Source organism: Sinocyclocheilus grahami, unplaced genomic scaffold (genome assembly GCF_001515645.1).
Source record: "Sinocyclocheilus grahami isolate Dianchi unplaced genomic scaffold, SAMN03320097.WGS_v1.1 scaffold17.1, whole genome shotgun sequence".
In the NCBI taxonomy this organism is placed as follows: Eukaryota; Metazoa; Chordata; class Actinopteri; order Cypriniformes; family Cyprinidae; genus Sinocyclocheilus; species Sinocyclocheilus grahami.
The window spans coordinates 3,736,351-3,757,266 of record NW_015505196.1 but is presented as its reverse complement, the minus strand read 5'-3'; the positions used below and the strand labels follow the sequence as shown (position 1 = coordinate 3,757,266).

At 37.6% G+C, this 20,916-nt stretch overlaps 1 protein-coding gene across 2 annotated transcripts in view; it reads left to right on the top strand.

Annotated features, from left to right (window-relative positions):
- The window catches only part of rgs12b (regulator of G protein signaling 12b), a 50,919-nt gene extending 31,378 nt beyond the window's left edge, over nt 1-19,541 (top strand). The window contains exons 4-17 of one of the 2 annotated variants that reach the window (XM_016232760.1): nt 6,152-6,173; nt 10,186-10,355; nt 10,752-10,844; nt 11,086-11,229; nt 12,777-12,956; nt 13,653-13,803; nt 14,029-14,123; nt 14,629-14,823; nt 15,084-15,157; nt 15,335-15,461; nt 15,828-15,924; nt 16,814-16,881; nt 17,524-17,620; nt 17,905-19,541. In XM_016232760.1, coding sequence (XP_016088246.1) covers nt 6,152-6,173; nt 10,186-10,355; nt 10,752-10,844; nt 11,086-11,229; nt 12,777-12,956; nt 13,653-13,803; nt 14,029-14,123; nt 14,629-14,823; nt 15,084-15,157; nt 15,335-15,461; nt 15,828-15,924; nt 16,814-16,881; nt 17,524-17,620; nt 17,905-18,482 — 2,091 coding nt within the window. In that variant the 3' untranslated portion in view covers nt 18,483-19,541. The remainder of the gene's footprint in view (nt 1-6,151; nt 6,174-10,185; nt 10,356-10,751; nt 10,845-11,085; nt 11,230-12,776; nt 12,957-13,652; nt 13,804-14,028; nt 14,124-14,628; nt 14,824-15,083; nt 15,158-15,334; nt 15,462-15,827; nt 15,925-16,813; nt 16,882-17,523; nt 17,621-17,904) is intronic. The other variant, XM_016232767.1, reaches the window with a different exon arrangement.
- Nucleotides 19,542-20,916: the final 1,375 nt, after the last annotated feature.

Below are 20,916 nucleotides of genomic sequence, written 5' to 3'. Positions count from 1 at the left end.
TATATATCTCCGATTGTATTTGTCCGAAAGAAGAAAGTCATATACAGCTGGCTTGAGGGTGAGTAAATCATGGGGTAATTTTCATTTTTTGGGTGAACTATCCCTTTAATACAAACCTGCTTTTGTGAGGTTATACAGTGGCTTGCAAAAGTATTCATACCCCTTAATTTTTTTCACATTTTGTTATGTTGCAGCCTTATGTTAAACCGCTTTAAATTACTTTTTTCCCCACATCAATTTACACTCCATACATCATAATGACAAAGCAAAACAGATTTGTGACAACTTTGCAAATTTATTAAAAATAAAACACTGAAATAAGTACATTGCATAAGTATTCATAGCTCAGTACTTAATTGAAGCACCTTTACAGCCTTAAGTTTTTTTGGGTATGATGCGACAAGCTTTGCACATCTGCATTTGACAATTATCTGCCATTCTTCGCCTCACCTCTTCACCTCTCAAGCTCTGTCAGCTTGAATGGGGGCAGGCAGACATTTTCAGGTTTCTCCAGAAATATTTGATTGCGTTCAAGCCAAGGCTCTGGCTGGGCCACTCAAGGACATTCACAGAGTTGTCCATAAGCCACTCTTGCTCTTTGCTTAGAGTCATTGTCCTGTTGGAAGGTAAACCTTCTGCCCAGTCTGAGGTTCTGAATGCTCTGAACTGAGTTTTCATTAAGGCTATCTCTATATTTTGGTGCATTGAGCTTTTATTCTACTCTGACGAGTCCCTCAGTCCCTGCTGCTGAAAAACAGCCACACAGCATGAGGCTGCTACCAGCACACTTTACTTTTGGGATGGTACTCTGCAGGTGATGAGCAGTGCTTGGTTTCCTTCAAACATGATGCTTGGAATTGAGGTTCATCAGACCAGAGAATCTTGTTTCTCTTAGTCTGAGGGTTCTTCAGGTTCTTTTTTTTTTGCAAATTCCAAGTGGGTTTTCATGTGTCTTCAATGAGGAAAGGATTGAGTTTGGCCACACCACCATAAAGACTAGTGTTGCAGTAATGTTTGTCCTTCTGTAAGTTTCTTCCATCTGCATATGATCATGGAGCTCAACTAGAGTGACCATCAGCTTCTTGGTCACCAGTATAACTAAGCCCCTTCTCCATCAGTTGCTCAATTTGTCCAGGAGGCCAGCTCTAGGAAGAGTCCTAGTTGTTCCAAGCGTCTTCCATTATGGATAATGGAGGCTACATGCTTCTGTGAACCTTCAATACAGCAGAATTTTTTTCTGAACTCTTCCCCAGATGTGTGGCTTGATGCAAACCTGTTTCTGAGCTCTACAGGCAATTCTTTTGACCTCAGAGCTTGGTTTTTGCTCTGATATGCATTATCAGCTGTTAGACCTTTTATTAAGACGTGTGTGCCTTTCCAAATCATACCCATTCAATTGAATTTGCCACAGGTTAACTTCACTCGAAGTGTAGTAACATCTACAAGCAATATGAATGCTACTGAGCTAAATTTCAACTGTCCCAGATAAGGAGTTTTTTTATTTTAATTTTTTATAAATTTGCAAAAATGTTAAAAACCTGTTTTTTGATTCACCATTATGGTGTATGGAGTGTAGATTGGTGTGGAAAAAAAAGGTAATTTAAAGCAGTTTAACATAAGATCGCAACATAACAAAACGTGAACAAAATGAAGTGAATACTTTCTCAAGGCAGTATATAAACATTTTGGCTTTGTGAGTGTGTGCTAGCTGTGCTTTCACACACTGTCCCTGTGTCAGCTAGTGCACATTTGAATATTTCACCCTTTCAAACATAGTACAAAGGTGTTGTGTGTGTGATGTCCATAGCCTTGTGTAAACAAACACTCTTGGACAAACAATGGATGTTCTGTATGTATGTATTTAGTTCTGCACCTTGTGGTCTGTGTCTTAAAATGAGTAGTTCAGCCAAAAAATAATTTGATAGTTTTCTGCTGCAGCTCAGCAGTAACATTAGGAATGTGCCTCAAACAGCACAAAACTCATACATCCACACATCTGGTTGTATGTATGTGAGATCACAGGCCATCCAGCTGCAAGTATATGTAAACCCTGAGGTATGTATGGATTTCTTCACAGTCTGTGCTCTGTTAGAGAATGCACAGCGGAGGGGAAGAGAAGGAAAACACATTAAGTCACACCAGGGTCATCAGACTGGGAGAGATGCTGAGATGAAAGCAAGATGTGACGGAACTTTCGTGTTCCTGATGCTTTGATAACATATCTAAAAAAATCTTTTATTTTTCTTAAATATATTATCTTAAGCTGAACTGTTAGTCTGTGGTGTGCATAGCTCAGTGCAGTGGTTCTCAACTGTGGTTTGTTTGTTTTTTTACCCAGATTTGACATTGGACATCAAGTGGTGACCTAACATGCATTATTTATGAATATTGTCAAGCCCTGCAAATATTAAAGCCGGTATAAAAGGAAAATTCACCCTATCATTGAAGTCCCAGCATCCATGACTTCCATTTCATTACGATATTTACATGACACGGACTGAATAAGAAAATTGAATTGAATATTGAATTTGAATTGAATAAGGAAATAACAATTATGTAAACTGTTCTTTGTGTCAGACTTTTTAAAATGATTATTTGTTTGGTTTATAGTTTAATTTGTCTTGTGTTTTGTTTTGTTTAAACTTTTTGGATGGTGAATGTTGCAGGTCAGAGTCATCATATTTGATGAATGCCTAGTTTATAATGGGTTTTAATGTTTTTGTCTTGTCACTCCAGCCGGACAAGGCATCACAATATGGTAAGGGGTGTAACATTTGCGTCACACGCTTGAGGTATTCGGCCAATCACAACGCATTGGATAGCTGGCCAATCAGAGCACACCTCGCTTTTCAGACCGATGAGCTTTGTAAAAGTCTATGCGTTTCAGAAAGACGGGGCATAGAGGAGAAACAATGTGTTTTTTTAACCTTAAACCGCATAAACACATTTCATTACACCAAATACACAAAATAATGTTCTTTTTAGCAACATCATATGACCCCTTTAAACGATTCGCAGAGTGCGCACTTGAAGTGTTGCCATTTTCATTTATTATAAGCGATGTTTATTAAGTGTCTTTGGGCTTGTTGACCCTGTTACCTATAAAGCATCTTCGGTGTGCCATCGTCTTCTATGTTACATTAAGAAGATAAAAAGAGATTCGGGGTAGAAAGAGTCAGGAATGTGAGGGGTGGAGAGTTTGGAATATGGGGGCTTGGAAAAGGCCACTTATATTTCAATATGTGGTTACAAGCAGCGCCACTGCCAAAAAATGCAGGGAATCCACTGGAATGAGAAGAGGAAGGAGGGGAACAGAAGGGGTTAGAGGGGGCAAGACGATGAGAGAAGAGTATGTCTAAGCACTTTGCTTTCTCTGTGAGATATATAATGACTTCAAGACATTTCATTCAGAAGGGTTTTGAAGAATGATCAATATCTTGGACGTTCAGCATCACTCTGACTCCATCTGCAGTCACAGTCTTCCTAGTGATAGACTTATAGCCTACTTTTTGTTTTCATATGGTGTTTCCAGAAAATGAATTAGTACATGGTCTTACCAGGTTAGAATAAAAGTAGCTCTTTCCCAAAGTTGCTTATTCTATAGTTGCTGTGGCTTTATAATCTGAGATTTTTCAAAAATTAAATGTTTCAATTCTGTGTGAAACTGACTTTATTCTTTATACTACTTCTTTCTCATTTCATTCAAGGTCACACTAAATTTGTCAGTGGTGTTTCTCCTATTTAGAGATAATGGGAACCAGAAGCGCCACTGACAGTAACATCACTGACAGATTTTCAAGTTGAAGGAAGGTATAACAAAATCAGAAATACCACCATTGGTCCTAGTTATAATATTTTTTTTATTAGGAGGGAAAAAATTACCACATATAAATAAACTGTTTGGTCAGTGGCTTTGTGTTATTCAGATTTGCATAAAAATGGGTTTCACTTTTATTACTTTTAAAATGGTGTTAAAAATTTGACTCATGCAAATGTAAATGGCTCATGTAGTCCTTGTCAACATGCTAAAAATAGCTCAACCATTAACAGGCTCTTAGTTTTACAATGAATTCAAATACATTCAAAAACTGAACGAGGTATATAGGACTTTAATGTGTGAGATGGATCATGGATTGACATAAATGTAAAAGAAGGTTAGGTGATAAACTGTATAGTGTAAAACTATACAAACTTTAAACACAATTGTGTTTATATAGTAAATGTATCTAGCCTTCAGCAAGCCTCAGCAGTCAATGATTTACACCTCACAGTCATTGGTGATTGGTAATATAGTTGATGTAGGACAGTGTAGCATGTGTCCCTGATGTCACTGGGCCGATATAATGAAGTTATAGGCGGATGCCATCTAAAACATGTTGACCAATGGCAGAGTCAGAGCCAAATTATCATTATACAGAGTGTTCCACATTCTCTACATATTTTTTCAGTTTTCCAAATGCAGTATTGAATAACATCAGGGTCAGTTAGGGCTTAAATACCAGGTCATGTTGGGAAAAAAATTGTTGTAGTTCCAACATGTTTGTTTGTATAGACTGTTCAATGGAAATTCCATCTGTCTTTCTGTTTATCCATGCTGGTACCAGCCGCCAGACATGTGGTTATTTTTTAATTCTTTTCCCCATGGTTTCTGGATTGTGAATGATCAGACTCCCCCTTTCACTGTCTTTTAATTGCTTGTAATAACCATTTCTAGGCCTGTATTGAGTCAAAATTCTTGTTGCAAGAATAGAGCATTTCATTCGGAGAAGGCTAAGCCCATTTTTGTGCGCGTAAACAATGTGTGACAATGTGGATGTTCTTTGGAGATCAGTTTATTTGAGGTGATCATTTTAATATAGTCTGAATTCCCTGCCAATTGTTTTTATTTGTTAAGGCCCAGTGTTTTAAATCAATATTGTTTGAATAAATGGTAAATTTGGAATATTAATGGTCAGTTTTATGTTTTCAGCTATCGATAACAGTCCTCTTAGCCTTATTCACATCAATTCATCATAATTCTGCAGATTTTCTTTAACCATTTTCATAGAAAATGTGCAAAAACATTCACTGATTCATTGTAATGAATTTTGTATTATTCTTAAATGGATTCCCTCTAAGAGAGTTCAATACATGGGGTACAATATATTTTTTCGATATTAATAACAAATAATTGATTTAAATATATATATGCCTACACTAGCATACAAAAGTTTGAGGTTGTTTTTGAAGAGAGTCTCTCGTTTTTTTAAAAATATAAATCTTTTGAAACATCCTAAATGTCTTTACTGTCTGAATAAAAATATTAATTTCTTGACCCAAACCTTTTGGACGGTGGTGTATACTTAAAAGAAGTTGTATTTGTTATTAGTCTTTTCTGTATAAAAGTGCTGTTTGTAGAAAAACTACGCTATGGAAGCTCACACCCTGGGAATTTCATCACTTACTGACCTTTGAGCCCACATTTAAAGGAAATCACTCATTTGGCACCCATCCCATACAAACACTTTACACATCCACTCACCCGAATGCCACTGTTATGACTGTAGCATGCATCATTTGATCCTGCAATATATGGGTCATCAATCTGAATAAATCACAGATGAAATTGAAATAAAAATGTAATGCAGTCAAGACTATCCTGTTTTTTGTTTTTTTAAATTTTGTACAATTTCTATGACTCAATATTTGTCATTTTATGATAAAAAGGATGGGTCATCAATCTGAATAAATCACAGATGAAATTGAAATAAAAATGTAATGCAGTCAAGACTATCCTGTTTTTTGTTTTTTTCAATTTTGTACAATTTCTATGACTCAATATTTGTCATTTTATGATAAAAAGGTTTCAGTCTCTTTCTTAGTCTCTTACTAAACCACTGAATGACATGCTCAGGCAAATCAAAAACTGGGCGGGACTAATGTGTCACAATGGGCGGGGTCAGTAATATCAAGATTGCTGGAATGTACCTGATGGATCTCATTATCTGTGAGTGAGTGAGGAGGCGTGTGTGTGAAAGACTGTACCAGTAAAACAGGAAGAGCTGGTGTGTGTATCATGCCACCAGAGTACCCTGCTATGCTGCAGACTTCAGTGTGTGATTGTGTTGGTCAAGAGAGTCACTCACACATGTCTTTCTGTGTTCTCTTGCAGTCTGCGGCTGTCTCCGATGGTGGTGAGTAATTAATCAATGTTTCGATATTAAAACCTCAAATCACATGTGAACCTCTTGTTCAAATGTCTGTTTTTTTGGTTTTGTATTTTTGTCGTATTTCTGATGTTTTTTTCTATCACAGTTTCATTCTTTATTTTTACTTCTATTGTACTCCATGTCTTTGGGATCTAATTACTTCTACATTCCTTGTATATACATTACTTTCACCTTCTTGTGTTCCTTTCCTATTCTACTCCATTTTCACTCCAGTCTAATTTCTGATATCTTGTATCAGGCTCGGTGTTGTTTTCTATGCTGTGTTTTCAATGTTAATGTAGTTTATATATGTAGATCTGAAACGGATAGAGCTCTACCTAATTTAAGAAGAAAGCAAACACAATTTTGACTGTCTTTTATTTGCCTGATCTCTTGATAAGATTGGCTTTCTGTTCCCTCTGCCATCCATCCCCCCAAATCCAGCTCTTACACAGCGGTTTTTGGCATTTTAAAGTCTCTGGCTCATTTTGTTGGAGTAAACAATGTAATTGGGTTCTTTTTTAGGTCAGTTGCAACATTATTTGTGATCAGTTTTCCTCTGAAATCATAAATTTACTCTTGCATAACGTTATGATGTGACAAAAAAAATTCAAAGTTTCATTACGTGCCTCTTTAAACATTCAACCTAACTTCCTCTTTTTATACAAAACTATTCACAAGGAACAGCAACAGTGATTGTACAGAAGGTAATATGTTGTCTGATTCATCAGGCCAGAGTGAGTTACTGTTTTGGCCTAAATCTCTGTATTTCAAGTCCAACTGCACTAGGAGTGGACAAGCCCTAACTACCTCCCCTCTCTCCCCTCAATGTCTCAATTAGCATGAGTGAATGTGCCAGGGTTTCTGTGAATGTTTGCTTAACGTTGCCAGTCAGAGCCATAGATCTTTCAGCCTTATGCATAACAAAAGGCACGGAGGGACAAATGTATGCATGCAAAACTGTGAGGAACTTACGCTTACACTTTATTTCGAGTCCACTTTGGACATTCTACTATCTATAAGTTACTCTGCAACTACATGTCAACTAACTCTCATTCATTTGCAGCTACATGTCAACTAACTTTCATTAGAGTATTAGTAGACTAGTTATGGTTAGTGTTTGTAGAATCACTTGACGTATTTGCACAGTTATAGTCAGTAAAATGTCTTCAAAATTAAGTTTACGCAGATACTTCCACTAATACTTTAATGACTGGTATTTGACATGTAGATGCTTGTTGTTAGTAGGATGTTTAAGGTGGACAAAGTGTTTCCAACTTACTTCAGCGGACTGTTTCTTTTACAATCCTGTAGTATTGTTTTTAATGTGTGTGTTTGCGAATGGGCACAAAATAGTTTGTGGCCTCATCAAGATGCCCTTCAAACACAATGACCATGAGAGGATCTGAATTGAGTTTAGCCCGGCTGGATCAGTGTTCAGAGACCGGGGCCAGTTTTATCCCCTAGAAACTGTTCCAGGATCAATTAACGGCATGGCAGGATGTTGTAAATCTGCCTGTGAAAGCAGAGAGAGCGAGTTAAGGACCACTTGTAACATCAATAATAGATCAAAGTGCAAATCTCAGCAACCTTTCATTTTCTTCAATATTCTGCTGGCTTTAGACTTGAGCTGTGTTCTTGTAGACGTCTCCGTGTGAGTTTTACAGTCTGGACCTCTCCTTCTGTAAGACTTTACAATGAATAATTATGTTAAAACAACTAAGAATTTACAGGAGGTCTGCATCTAGGAATCAGTGACATAATGCTTATTTATTCTGCCCGGCGCTGTTGATTTATTCAAAATGAAAATCTTAAATACAATGACTTTAATGCACCTCCTCTATGATGAACTTGTTGATGAACTGAATTGAAATTCATTTAAATATTTTTTGGGGAGCATTACGTAAAAAATGTCAGGGGGGTTTATATCAAAAGGAATTAAATATGAAATTCTTAAAAAGAAAACCTTAGTTATGGCAAATATTAAGTAAAAATTAAGCAAATATCAAGTTATCTTACATTAAGTATGGCATATATTAAGTAAATATTAAGCAAATATAAAGTCATCTTAATATTAGAGAAAAACTGCATTACTGCATACATTAATATTTGGGAAAAAATGTCTGTTTAATCAAAATCATATGGGCTGGCCAACGATCATGCAGGAAAAAAATCATGAAATGGGAAATGGCAGAGGATCCCCAAATCCAGGTGTGAACAACTTGTTGCATCTTTCCCAAAAAGACTCATGGCTGTATTAGATCAAAAGGGTGCTTCTACTAAATACTGAGCAAAGGGTCTGAATACTTAGGACCATGTGATATTTCAGTTTTTCTTTTTTAATAAATCTGCAAAAATGTCAACAATTCTGTGTTTTTCTGTCAATATGGGGTGCTGTGTGTACATTAATGAGGAAAAAAAATTTACTTAAATGATTTTAGCAAATGGCTGCAATTTAACAAAGAGTGAAAAATGTAAGGGGGTCTGAATACTTTCCGTACCCACTGTATATATATATATATATATATATATAATGATTAGGATGCATGCATTTTCATCATGGATACTCTATTTTGTCATATTGCCCCTTTTACAACAGGACCAGTGTGCATTTTATGCAACTCAGTCAAAATGAAATCATCCCATCTGTTTTGTGTGTGCAGTTTGTCTTGGGTTATGGTGCTCCTGGGTGCTGGTCCAGCATTAATATTGCAGGTTCTTGTTACCTCTACCGTCTAAGTTTCCCTCCCCTCTCTACTTTCAATAATTTATCATCTACCCGTTCAAAGCTTTGTGCACAGGCCAGTCTATCTGTTTACCTCTATGCATGGCATGCATGTAGTCTCATCGCTGTCTCTGTGTTGTTTAGTTAGTTTCTAGTTGCTTATGATTAATGCGGCCAGCATGTACGTTAGCTGTATGGACAGTTTGATGGCTGTTCACCCTCTGCTCCGTGGCAGTGTGTGTTTGTAATGTGGGGTGATGGATGTCAAAGACTGGCGTCCCATTGGCATGAAATACCTGGTGAAGTGGCATCACACAGGCTCGTACCAGCTTTACCCAGGTAAGAGCTTGTGCTGATAGTGGCCCACAGTCTGCTGAGCTTCTTTCAGAGGTGCTTTCTGAGTGCTTCTTTTCAGTGTACGTTTTATATTCAGCTATGCTAAAACTGTTTATGTCTTGCATAGCCTTTCAGGGTTTTGAGAATTTCTTTAAGGAACACACACACACACACACACACACACACACACAGAACATAAGTAAATTTTGTTATGTTGCTTTTTCCTTGTAACATGGAATATAGTCATATGAACCTGTTTTATTTACTTTTTCGTCCTTTATGCAGCTTGGCAGATTCTGTTTACTATGAACAGTTTATGAACACAGATAAAATAACAGCATGTGAATTTGGAACAACATGTGGGCCGAGTAAATAATGACTATTTTTATTTTTGGGTGAACTGTGCCTTTAAAGAAGGATTTGCGTTGTAACTTTAATCGATAGTATTTGATTACAAGAACTCACTAACCAATCAGAATCATCCAGAAACTAAACAGAGAGCATCTGACAGCCGCAGCAGCAAAAGAAGTATCAGATAGTTTAAGAAATCAGGTTAAGGATGGATGAAGGCATTTTGATAAGTAGTCAAACATCTTGAATTTGTCAATGAATTTGAGTATCTTCTGTCGCTCAAGTTCTAAAGTTTTGTTGTTCATTTTCAAATGCCGGTCTATTTTAAGAGTATGGTTTTAATTTAGAACACCCTCCTTATTCAGGCATCAGGATAACATCATTTTAGGACCCGCTGGGCATTTCGTGATTTGAAAGAGTTGAGGTTTTGGGGGGATTATTGTGTAAGTTTGTCATATGCAACTTGAGAAATGGAATAAATATAAAGCTTCATGTCACTATAAATGTCTACTTTAACAAAAATAATTGTGACACTCTGTTTGGTGTGAATAATAGTAACCGTGTTATCTCATTGTGTGTGTTTAGAGCTGAACAGTGTGGACCTGAAAGGCTGCGGCAGTGATAACAGTCTGAACAGCAATGCTAGCCTCCCTAGTGTGCAATGCCATAGACGCCACACTGAACGGCGCGTTGCATCATGGGCCGTCTGCTTCGAGCGGCTGCTACAGGATCCCATCGGTGTCCGATATTTCTCGGTACGTTGGATCAGTCCAAGCACTGTTACAGAATCCTTGATCGATATTGGCTGAGATTACAAGTCAAGCTTTATGCATTTTAATTGAAAATGTGAAGAACTCAGATACTTTCTTATCAGAACTTGCATAAGTTTTAAAGGCTTTCTCAGCGAGGTTGCATGAGGAACTCAATGAATTCAAGGTCTCAAACAAAACCACCAGGAAGTGTTTGGAAAGGATTTTGCTATCTGTAAAGCAAAGAATGCCTAGAGAATTTAGTTCAGCCAGTGAGTGAGTAGGTTAGCTTTCTACTTGAAAGGTGAAAAACAACACGTGTGTAAGGACTTTTTTGTTGTTGTATGTTTTGCAGAATAATCAATAATGTTTAATTGATCTCTTTTTCTCTTCACCCTGCAGGAGTTTCTGAAGAAGGAGTTCAGTGAGGAGAATATTTTATTTTGGCAAGCATGTGAATATTTCAGTCATGTTCCTGAAACAGACAAGAAACAGGTATAAAGTCCACATTTTTACCAGTGGAATTGTTAAAGTTTAATTAATTATTTTTTTTATTTGGGCACTTGATCACAAAACATATGCAGTGAATTTTTGGAGGCTGTTTATTAGATCTTTTTTTTTGTCCATTGCACTCCATTTAGTGTAGTAAATACACCCTTTGCGTGGACAGGTTGAAATAAACAATGTTTTTCATTTGCTGTTTGATTGTGACCTTGTCATAACTTTTGGCCCCCAGCTGTCCCAGAGGGCCAGAGAGATCTACAACAGCTTCCTGTCGAGTAAGGCCACCACACCCGTCAACATTGATAGTCAGGCTCAGCTGGCTGACGACATCCTCAACGCTCCAAGGCCAGACATGTTTAAAGAGCAACAGCTACAGGTAAGACAGGAAATGGGGCTACAGCACTAGATTTCTGAATAACAAAGCTTTAGCACAGAATTAACAGAGCCTAAAAATGTCCAAATGCACCTCAGGCTGCGTCGGTGTCAAGCCCATCCTAGAGATTTTGAAATGTTGGAAAGTCTCTTTACATGCCTTAACATGTCTTTTTATGTGGTTCTACTTTCCTAGAACAATTAATATAAAATAATCAAATAGTTTCAGTTATTGTATTTTTTTATGACAACATACAATATAAAAAAAAGCTGATCCCAAAAGGCAATTGCTGTTTTTAAAATGACTGTGTAAGGCTTTACCATCACAGCACCGTCTTTGAGGGCTGTAGGCAAGATGTGAAATAATAAAGTATTTTGAATTCAGCTCTGTGAGGTCATAAGATCATGAATGTAGCGTCCTGTAGACTCCAACCCCATGATAACCGTGAGGAAACCTGCGGGCAACCTTTGTGCAAGTAGCAGCAGAGAATGTGCTCTTATAATGTGTCTTTTAAGGCGGAGAATCACGTTGCCGCATTTAGAGGCTCCTGTCTGGCTGTCACCTCCTTATCCAGGATCTCTGTAAATCACAAACTCACAGAAACATTATGTTGGCCACATTTTACAATGCCAGATACTGTAGCTGTTCAGTGGTGTAACGCAAATCTGTTCGTTTTTTTCCCTAACCCCATTTTTCTGGACATCTGTAATTTAAAAACTGAATCTGGTGCCATAAAAACAGTGCAGATTACAGTTTACATTTTGTTCAGAAAGATGTTTTTGAAGTCTCTTATGATGAACTAGGCTGCATTTATTTGATCAATAATACAATAGAATCAGTAATAATGTGAAATATTATTACTGTTTTCTATTTTAATACATTGTAAAATGTAATGTTTTCCTTTGAATGCAAAGTTTTCAGTAGCCATTACTCCAGTCACATGATCTTTCAGAAATCATTCTAAAATTGCTGATTCAGTGCTTACATGACATTTATTATTATTATTATTAATGCTGAAGACAGAATTTAGTTGAGGACTTTTTTTTAGACTTTTTTTTCCCTCTAAGTCAAAAGAACATATTCATTGCCATTAAAGGGAAATTACTGAACCTACACATATGAGCCTGATAAAAATGCTTATTTTAGAAGAACATTTCAAACGGCGCTTAGAGGCTTTTGCATCTGAGCTCTTCATATGTTTTTACTGTCACTTTAGATTATTTAATACACACTTCCTGAATAAAAGTATTTGCTTCTTTCAAAAAAAAAAGACTGACCTCCTTTCAACTTGAACGGAAGTGCATGTTATCCCAGCTGATAAGACCCACATTGGTGGTCATCAGCATATGTTTTTGTTAAGGATGCCGATCCCAGCGTGAAATGCTGGTGCCCCCAGCGGTTTTGCTTAAGCTGCTTTACCAGCAAGACTAAAAAATCTATGCTAGTTGACAAACATAAAAGATATGGCTACGCTGGAATGGTATCAAGATTTATGCCAGTCTTGTAAGCAGCTGGTTTAACAGTGCCACTCTTCTTTATTCCCTCAATAGATCTTTAACCTGATGAAGTTTGACAGTTACACACGCTTCCTAAAGTCCTACCTGTATCAAGAATGTATGATTGCAGAGGTGGAGGGACATCCTCTTCCAGACCCCTACCAGGTCCCCAGTAGCCCCACGTCCAAACATAGCACAAGCTCTGACCGCTCCAACCTCTCTACACCTAAAAAGGTAACACACACAATTGTGTTTACTTGATGTCCTATGCCCTTCATTAGAAAAATGACGGTCTATTTGCAGTTGACACATTGACTTCCTTTGAAACGTAATCACAAAATCAAATAATCTGTGAAGCACTTCAAAGGACGATATCCCCAATTATCTCTCAGTGGAAGGTTTACTAACACTTTCAGTACTTTATGTACATTCATTTATGATTATGTATGAACATTTATTAATTGATGACCTGTTCTGCATTGCAGAATGTAATAATGTTTGTAGATGGTATTTATTAAATTTATTTGGAAGTTGTACCAAAGATTTCAAATCATTTGGCTAAAATGTCCTTTAAAGGTATTTGGGACCTGGGAATAGTTTCACACTTAAAAGTATTTAAATGCGAATATCTTGTTGCTTTTGAGGTGTGAGGTTGAGCTATTGTCGGCATTCTATTCTTGTTTACATAGTCAAGTTTTAGCATAGTTATCACACAAGCTTTCAAAGAAGAAAGACAGTCATCTCAGCATCCCACCATGCCTTCCAGTCAGATCTAATTAAACGCAGTAAATTCCTGACCAGCTATGCGTCTCATTTTTACTCTGCATATCAATGACTCCACTAGAGAGAGTTTATTATTGTCTCTGCCTGGGATCTTTGTGTAATGCCTTTGTTTTTGATTATGGAAAATAATCGAACATTTTTTTGAAGGTCCAGGATGACAAGAAGAGTAAATCGGGAAGGTCACTGAATGAAGACAGCAGAGATGAACATGGCGATAAAAAGAAAAGCATTTTCTTCTCCTGGTCCAGAAATAGAAGTTTTGGAAAAGGATCAAAGAAGAAGGAACTCGGAGACTACAGTGAGTGAGGAACATCAGTACTGATTCTGTACTGATACTGACATTTTTTAAATATTTTTTTATATTTTTTACATTGATTGTGCACTTATGATGCTCATGAACTCTTTTCATGTCTGCATTTTTGTTTCTGTGCTTCTCATCTCTTTAAATATTTCCTCCAGTTTCTCCAGATTCCCTGCATTTTCCAATTTTTCATTTACAAATGGTGTTTGTCTTTCATCACAGGCTTTACAGGTAGTAACGGACGGAGAGAATCACAGGGCTCTTTGTCATCTGGTGCGAGTTTGGAACTTGCCACCTCTGGTTCTGGAAAAAACGAGGTGGGTCAAGACCATCTGACTCAAGCTGATGTTGATCTGTCTAGGATTATTAGGATTTTGTCATACCAAATATTATATATATCGTATTGGTCACACTTTATTTTAAGGTCCAATTCTTGCTATTAACAAACCATTAACTATGACTTTTGCCTCAATAAATTCCTAATTTGCTGCTTATTAATAGTTAGTAAGGTAGTTTTTAAGTTTAGATATTGGGTAGGATTAGGGATGTAGAATATGTTCATGCAGAATAGGTGCTTTATAAGTACTAATAAACAGCCAATATGTTAATAATAGGCATGCTAATAAGTAACTACTTAATAGTGAGAATTGGTCCCTAAACTAAAGTGTTACATGATGTTATGTGATGTAGTTATTATTATTTATTTTATAAATTTTTTTATCTAAGAAATTTATCTCCAGTTTAATATAACTCAATTAATTTTTTTTGTGGTTATTTAATTTATTTGTATTGTTCATTGTTTTATAATCCTCTGTCCAACAGGGTGAGACATCACGGAACTCCATGGCATTGTCTGAGCGTGCTGTGCGTCACTGTAACATTAACCTTCCAGATGGCTCATGCTGCTCAGTACCCATCAGGCCTGGTGTCTCCATCAGAGATCTGCTCTTAGGCTTGTGTGAGAAGCTCGGCATTAATTTGGCTGCTGTGGATTTGTTCCTAGTAGGAGGAGAAAAGGTAACATGCCTCATAGTGCAGTTCAGATACTGTATACTATAATAATAACCAGCAATAAAGGTACCTTCACTTTTGCTTTTAATTTAGTCTTGTCCACCTTAAAAGGTTACAAAGTAGTTTCAGTATGTGTGTGTTTGTGGTACTAGCTGCATTTATGTGTGTGTGTGTGTGTGTGTGTGCACATGTGTGCGCATCTGCATCATTTGATACTGCAGTGCTGTAATGGACTATAATAGCATGTACACTGTCCTTGTGTAAAGCCTTTAGTGCTGGACCAGGACTGCATGACACTGTGCTCCAGAGACCTTCGGCTGGAGAAACGTACGCTATTCCGGTACACACCTGTTTATCAGTTTTTATCTCTGTCTATCCATAAGTTCATCTATCATTTTTGTCAGTTTTATACTTTTTAAACCTAACTGAAGTCATTCATTATCAAACAGTTATCAGGATTCAATGTTGTAAAGTTTATTTTCCTTAACTTCTCTCTTTCTTCATCTCTCCCTCATAGACTGGATCTGGTGCCCATAAACCGTTCTGTTGGGCTTAAAGCAAAACCCACTAAGCCAGTTACAGAAGTGCTGAGGCCAGTGGTGGCCAAATATGGCCTGAACTTAGGAGACCTGGTGGCCAGGATAGTGAGTCAAACATGCTTATTTAAAAAAATAAAAGAGAGAGAGAGGGTTTGCGTACGGATAATGTAGTATCTTGGATGTATCTAGTTCATTGGATGTATTGACATGTATCTTAGAAAATGTTTTATGCACATTATTTTATTTAAGAATTCTCACTAAAAATGTGATGACGATGTCTTTGTGGGTTATGAACCATGTTGGGTTATCAGGTTTCACATAAAGTATTTTTCCATCATCTTGCCTGTTTAGCTGGTTTGATTTTGTTGCACATTGCTATATAGAGATGGAGGAATATGTACCATAAAATATATGTATTTTGTGATTTTATGAAATGGTTATTAATTAGATATGATGTTTTTGTGTGGGTAGAGTGGAGAGAAAGAGCCGCTGGATCTTGGGCTTCCTATATCTAATCTAGATGGACTACGGGTGGTTCTGGAAGTAGGAGACCACGTTCCAGGAAAAGGCAAGATACACACACACACACACATACAGGACAGACATCATTCACATCATCCAATCTGATTCTTTGATTTCACCCACTGTGAAACAATAGCATAAAGGCCAAGAGCAGTGTTTTAGGCCCCAAAACATTACTGCTCTAGAGGAGATCTGGATGGAGGAATGGGCCAAAATACCAGCAACAGTGTGTGACAACCTTGTGAAGACTTACAGAAAACGTTTGACGTCTGTCATTGCCAACAAAGGGTATATAACAAAGTATTGAGATGAAATTTTGTTATTGACCAAATACTTATTTTCCACCATAATTTGCAAATAAATTCTTTAAAAATCCTACAATGTGCTTTTCTGGATTTTTTTTTCTCATTTTGTCTCTCATAGTTGAGGTATACCTATGATGAAAATTACAGGCCTCTCTCATCTTTTTAAGTGGGAGAACTTGCACAATTGGTGGCTGACTAAATACTTTTTTTCCCCACTGTAAATGCATGTTAACTGCAATTATATTAAAATGGATTATATTAAATTGATATTAAATTAAATTGATATTAAATTGAATGTAAATTTTAGAATTGCTTCTATTATTTTTAAAATATGGTTAAAATGCTGAATATACTGACAAGCATTTATGGTAAACTAAAACATACATTAATAATAAATCTTGTATTTGTATATATGTAATTACACATTTGTAATGATGAAGGTGCAATTGCGTACATTTAAAATGTATTGATTTTAAATGTAATATCGAATCACACACTATAGTAAAAAATTAAAATGAAGTTCATATGCTTTAGTATGTTAGTTTACACATCAAAGTACACTTTGTATTCTGAAAGTAAAATGGGTTATGAATGCCTTGTCTTTTACATAGTTACTCCCTCTCTAAACAGACAAACAAAAGCTGGCCTCATCTAAAAGTCACGGTCCACCTCTGTCTACGCGAAGCCAGTCTGCCACAGTAAGACCTTGATCTCAAAGATCATACATTTTCATCTCCTTCTCTCTCTTTCTTTCTTTGTGTTTTTTGGCCTGTGTGTGGGGAGTGTGTGCATGGCTGGCTCCCCTGTTCTTTTCTCCGGTCTTAAGGCTGTCTGTATCTGTGCGTTTCTGGGCCTGTGGATGATCTAACCCTCCTTTTCGGATCACAGCAACCCCAACTCTTTACCACTTCCTTTCCTTCAACACACCACAACGTTGTGAGGGGATAGCAGACTCTGTCCGCCAAGAGTTCCTTGGGTTCAAGGGTTCATCCCTTGTACAGATTCTCTTGTCTTAATAGTTACTGATAGCTGTGTGATATGTTGAAAGAAATGGTGGAAAAACAAGAAAGTAGAGCGTGGATGTTCATTGATGTTAGGTGTTGTGGTGGCATGCTGTGCTGGTGGTGGTTTTTCTGCAGTGACATGCTGTGCTAAATGGAGATTGACTGCACAAGTAGAACGAGTATGTACACTAGTTTTAGTGATAGTGACTAGAGGCCCACCCAGTGCCCCATGAGGCCCCCGTAGTTTTAGCCCTGCGCCCCAGAGAAAGCCTTGTAGATGAGACGCTTCTCATCCATGCACCCTTAATGTGCCCCATTCTCATTGTCGCTACCCAGGGGGAGGACAAAGCGTCAGGAAAGCCTTCGGCTGTGAAAACCAGGGCCCAGGTGGAAAAGCGCAAACAGAAAAAACTTAATATAGATGAAGCTGAAGGTAAAAAAAACAAAACAATTCCCCTTTAACTTTCTTGAATAATCTCTATTTCTTTCTCTCTCCTAGTTAAGCGCTAGTTGTTCTTGGCTATATCTTATGCTAACAGTCTCTGTAGCAACACTGGCTGACGTAGCTAATGCTAACACAAGCAAACTTTGAACTGGCAGCCGCAGTTATTCTGTTGCTGGTGTCTTGTGAGAATGTTTTCTATCTAACATGTCAAATGTGCTTTTTACATTCCAACAAATAAAAATGGTTTAAAATTGTGTTTGTTGTTCGACCAGAATTCTTCGAGCTCATATCCAAAGCACAGAGCAACAGAGCTGACGACCAGCGGGGTTTGCTGAACAAATCTGACCTCGTCCTTCCTGACTTTCTGCGCCTCGACACGGATGCAGACGGCAATAACCTCAGCTCCACTCCTGTCTCCCACAAGACCCGGCCCCGATCCAAGGAGAACGGCTCCACGCTCAGTGCCAGCCACCAATCGCAGAGCTTAGATTCAGCGGTGGAAGGCACAGCGCCTAGACGTGCCCTGATGCCTCCCAATAGTGCTTTCAAAAACGCAGCAGGCCGAAATCCACCGCCGTTTAGTTCCTCACTATCCCCAATCCCACACTCGCAAAAAGGGGGCTCGTCCGGGATCACAGACTGGCGGAGCGACGGAGGGGTGCAGGCACTGGAGGAAGAGGAGAGCGGAACGGACCTGACATATGTCGCTGAAGGCGACATCACAAGCCCTAACAGCTCTCTCCTTCACCAATCCCCCATGCCTCTCCCTCCCTCCCCAGACCGACCAAAACTCCTGAGGGAGGACACTTACCAGGACAGCTGGGCTCGATCAGGTACCTCTCCTGTGTGAACAAACAAATCTCGCATGTGTTATCCTCACCTCTCTCTGGTTCCTCCTGAAGATGTGTGTGATTTCTGAGTGCCGTGGATTTGCTGTGTTCCTCATCGTAAGCCCTGTGCCAAACCTTGGCAAAACCACCTCCTTCCCATGTACATTTGACACCCTTTAAGCACTTTAATGAAGAATCGAAAAAGAGACTTTTACCTACAATGCATTTGACAGTTCCCCTGAAAGTATTTTAAAATGACTAGCCACACACAATCTTGACAATCATTAACCTTCACAGCTTTTTTTCCCACTGAGAGAAACAATAGAGTTATTGTAGCCAGTCGGACTGATTTGAAGTCAGTAGTGAACTGAAGTGATCTTGCTCGTCTTCTGCATATCTCTGCCCTCTGGCTGATCACATGATGGCCTTAACAGGAGCCGCAACTGACTGAACTAAACATGTGATAATTCTTTGACACTAAATAAAAACTACATTGCAGACGTGGAGTGTTTGAGGTGACAAGCACCCTCGTTTATGCATGAATATATTTGTCTGTTCAAAAATATTGTTTAAATGATGTGAATACACAAATTGATTAAAACATAAACAAGCACAATCCGTTTTAGTACGACTTACCAGTAGTTACCAGTACCAGTGGTTACCAGTAGCGTGCCTTCCATGAAACCTAAATATTGACAGAATCTTCAGTAACTCCTCATGACCTCACATTTTTATATTTCAATCTTAAATTGAGACCTCAGAGCTTTTTTTATTATTATTATTCCATTGTATTCTTATGAAAATGCAATTCAACAATGTGTAGCTACGCAGATCACTTCCTGTTTATCACCATGACATCACTTCCATGTTTTTAAAGCTACGGTATCATATGTTACATATGTAATTGTATAATATAATCCTAAAAAAGGATAAATTTATCCCTTACAAAACATCAGTATATCTTCTTGAATGATAAAATACTAAATGTGTACATAGTTTCTGTTACAGTTGTGTGATTTATTGCTATGTTGAGTTGCCAACATTGTTGAATTGTTCTCCATTCAATTCCCTCTGACACTGAAATAATTTTCAGTTTTCTGTAGCAGTCTTTTTTTAATCTTCAGTAACTCCTCATGACCTCACATTTTTATATTTCAATCTTAAATTGAGACCTCAGAGCTTTTTTTATTATTATTATTCCATTGTATTCTTATGAAAATGCAATTCAACAATGTGTAGCTACGCAGATCACTTCCTGTTTATCACCATGACATCACTTCCATGTTTTTAAAGCTACGGTATCATATGTTACATATGTAATTGTGTAATATAATCCTAAAAAAGGATAAATTTATCCCTTACAAAACATCAGTATATCTTCTTGAATGATAAAATACTAAATGTGTACATAGTTTCTGTTACAGCTGTGTGATTTATTGCTATGTTGAGTTGCCAACATTGTTGAATTGTTCTCCATTCAATTCCCTCTGACACTGAAATAATTTTCAGTTTTCTGTAGCAGTCTTTTTTGTAGACGACCAATATCTTTACTTGGATTGATATTTCTGCAAACCTGTAAATAGAGTTAAATAAATTTTAGGGGTGAGATCTTTCTCCCTTCCTCTCATTGTTTGTGTCTTGTTACAATCTCTTTCCAGTACCTATTTTCAATTTCTACTGTTTCTTAGGCCTGAAACATACTCTAAGTACTTAAACACACATGCTTCCAACTACCAAGTTGGAGTTAATTTATTGTTGTACACTGTCATACGCAGCACAAGTGCATATTGCATTCTCAGTCTTGCCACTAGGGGTGCTATAAAATGTATTGTCTGTGTCTACTAGTGCTGTGTTCAAAATATCGATACGACGATGTATCGTCACAGAGATTTGACGATACAAGTATCGATACAGCTGGCCCTGTATCGATATTGTGGCACGTGTGCAGCAGTGGACCACGCTTAATTGTACAACGTTTAAAATTGAGTAGAAAAGTGCGAGGTTTCTAAAAAAGAATGAATAGAGCATCTGTTAATAATCTGGTTGCAGAGGAGCTGTGTGTGAGACTGAACTTAACATCTAACCGCTTCTGTTTCACACAAACGCTGGCACAGACATGCATGTTCGGCTAGAGTCGCTTTGAACTCGTGCATCTTCGGAAGCGGAGCTGCACGGAAACTTAAAAAAAATGTTGTGCACACCGCCACGCGAAACGACGTTGAGCGCACTCAAAGGGAACTTACTGACGCTCGAGTATAAATCAGCCATAAATCAGCCTTGAGTGTGTGTGCGTTAGATACAGTGAAGACAGCACGTTAGTTTAGAACTCTTCTCATTTTTTTTTATTGTAGAGTGTGTGTTAATTTGTGCAATGATAACCTACCAGCAATGTAAATTATTTTGTAAACATATTAGAATGAGTACATTACAATATACATTTATTAGAACAAGTAC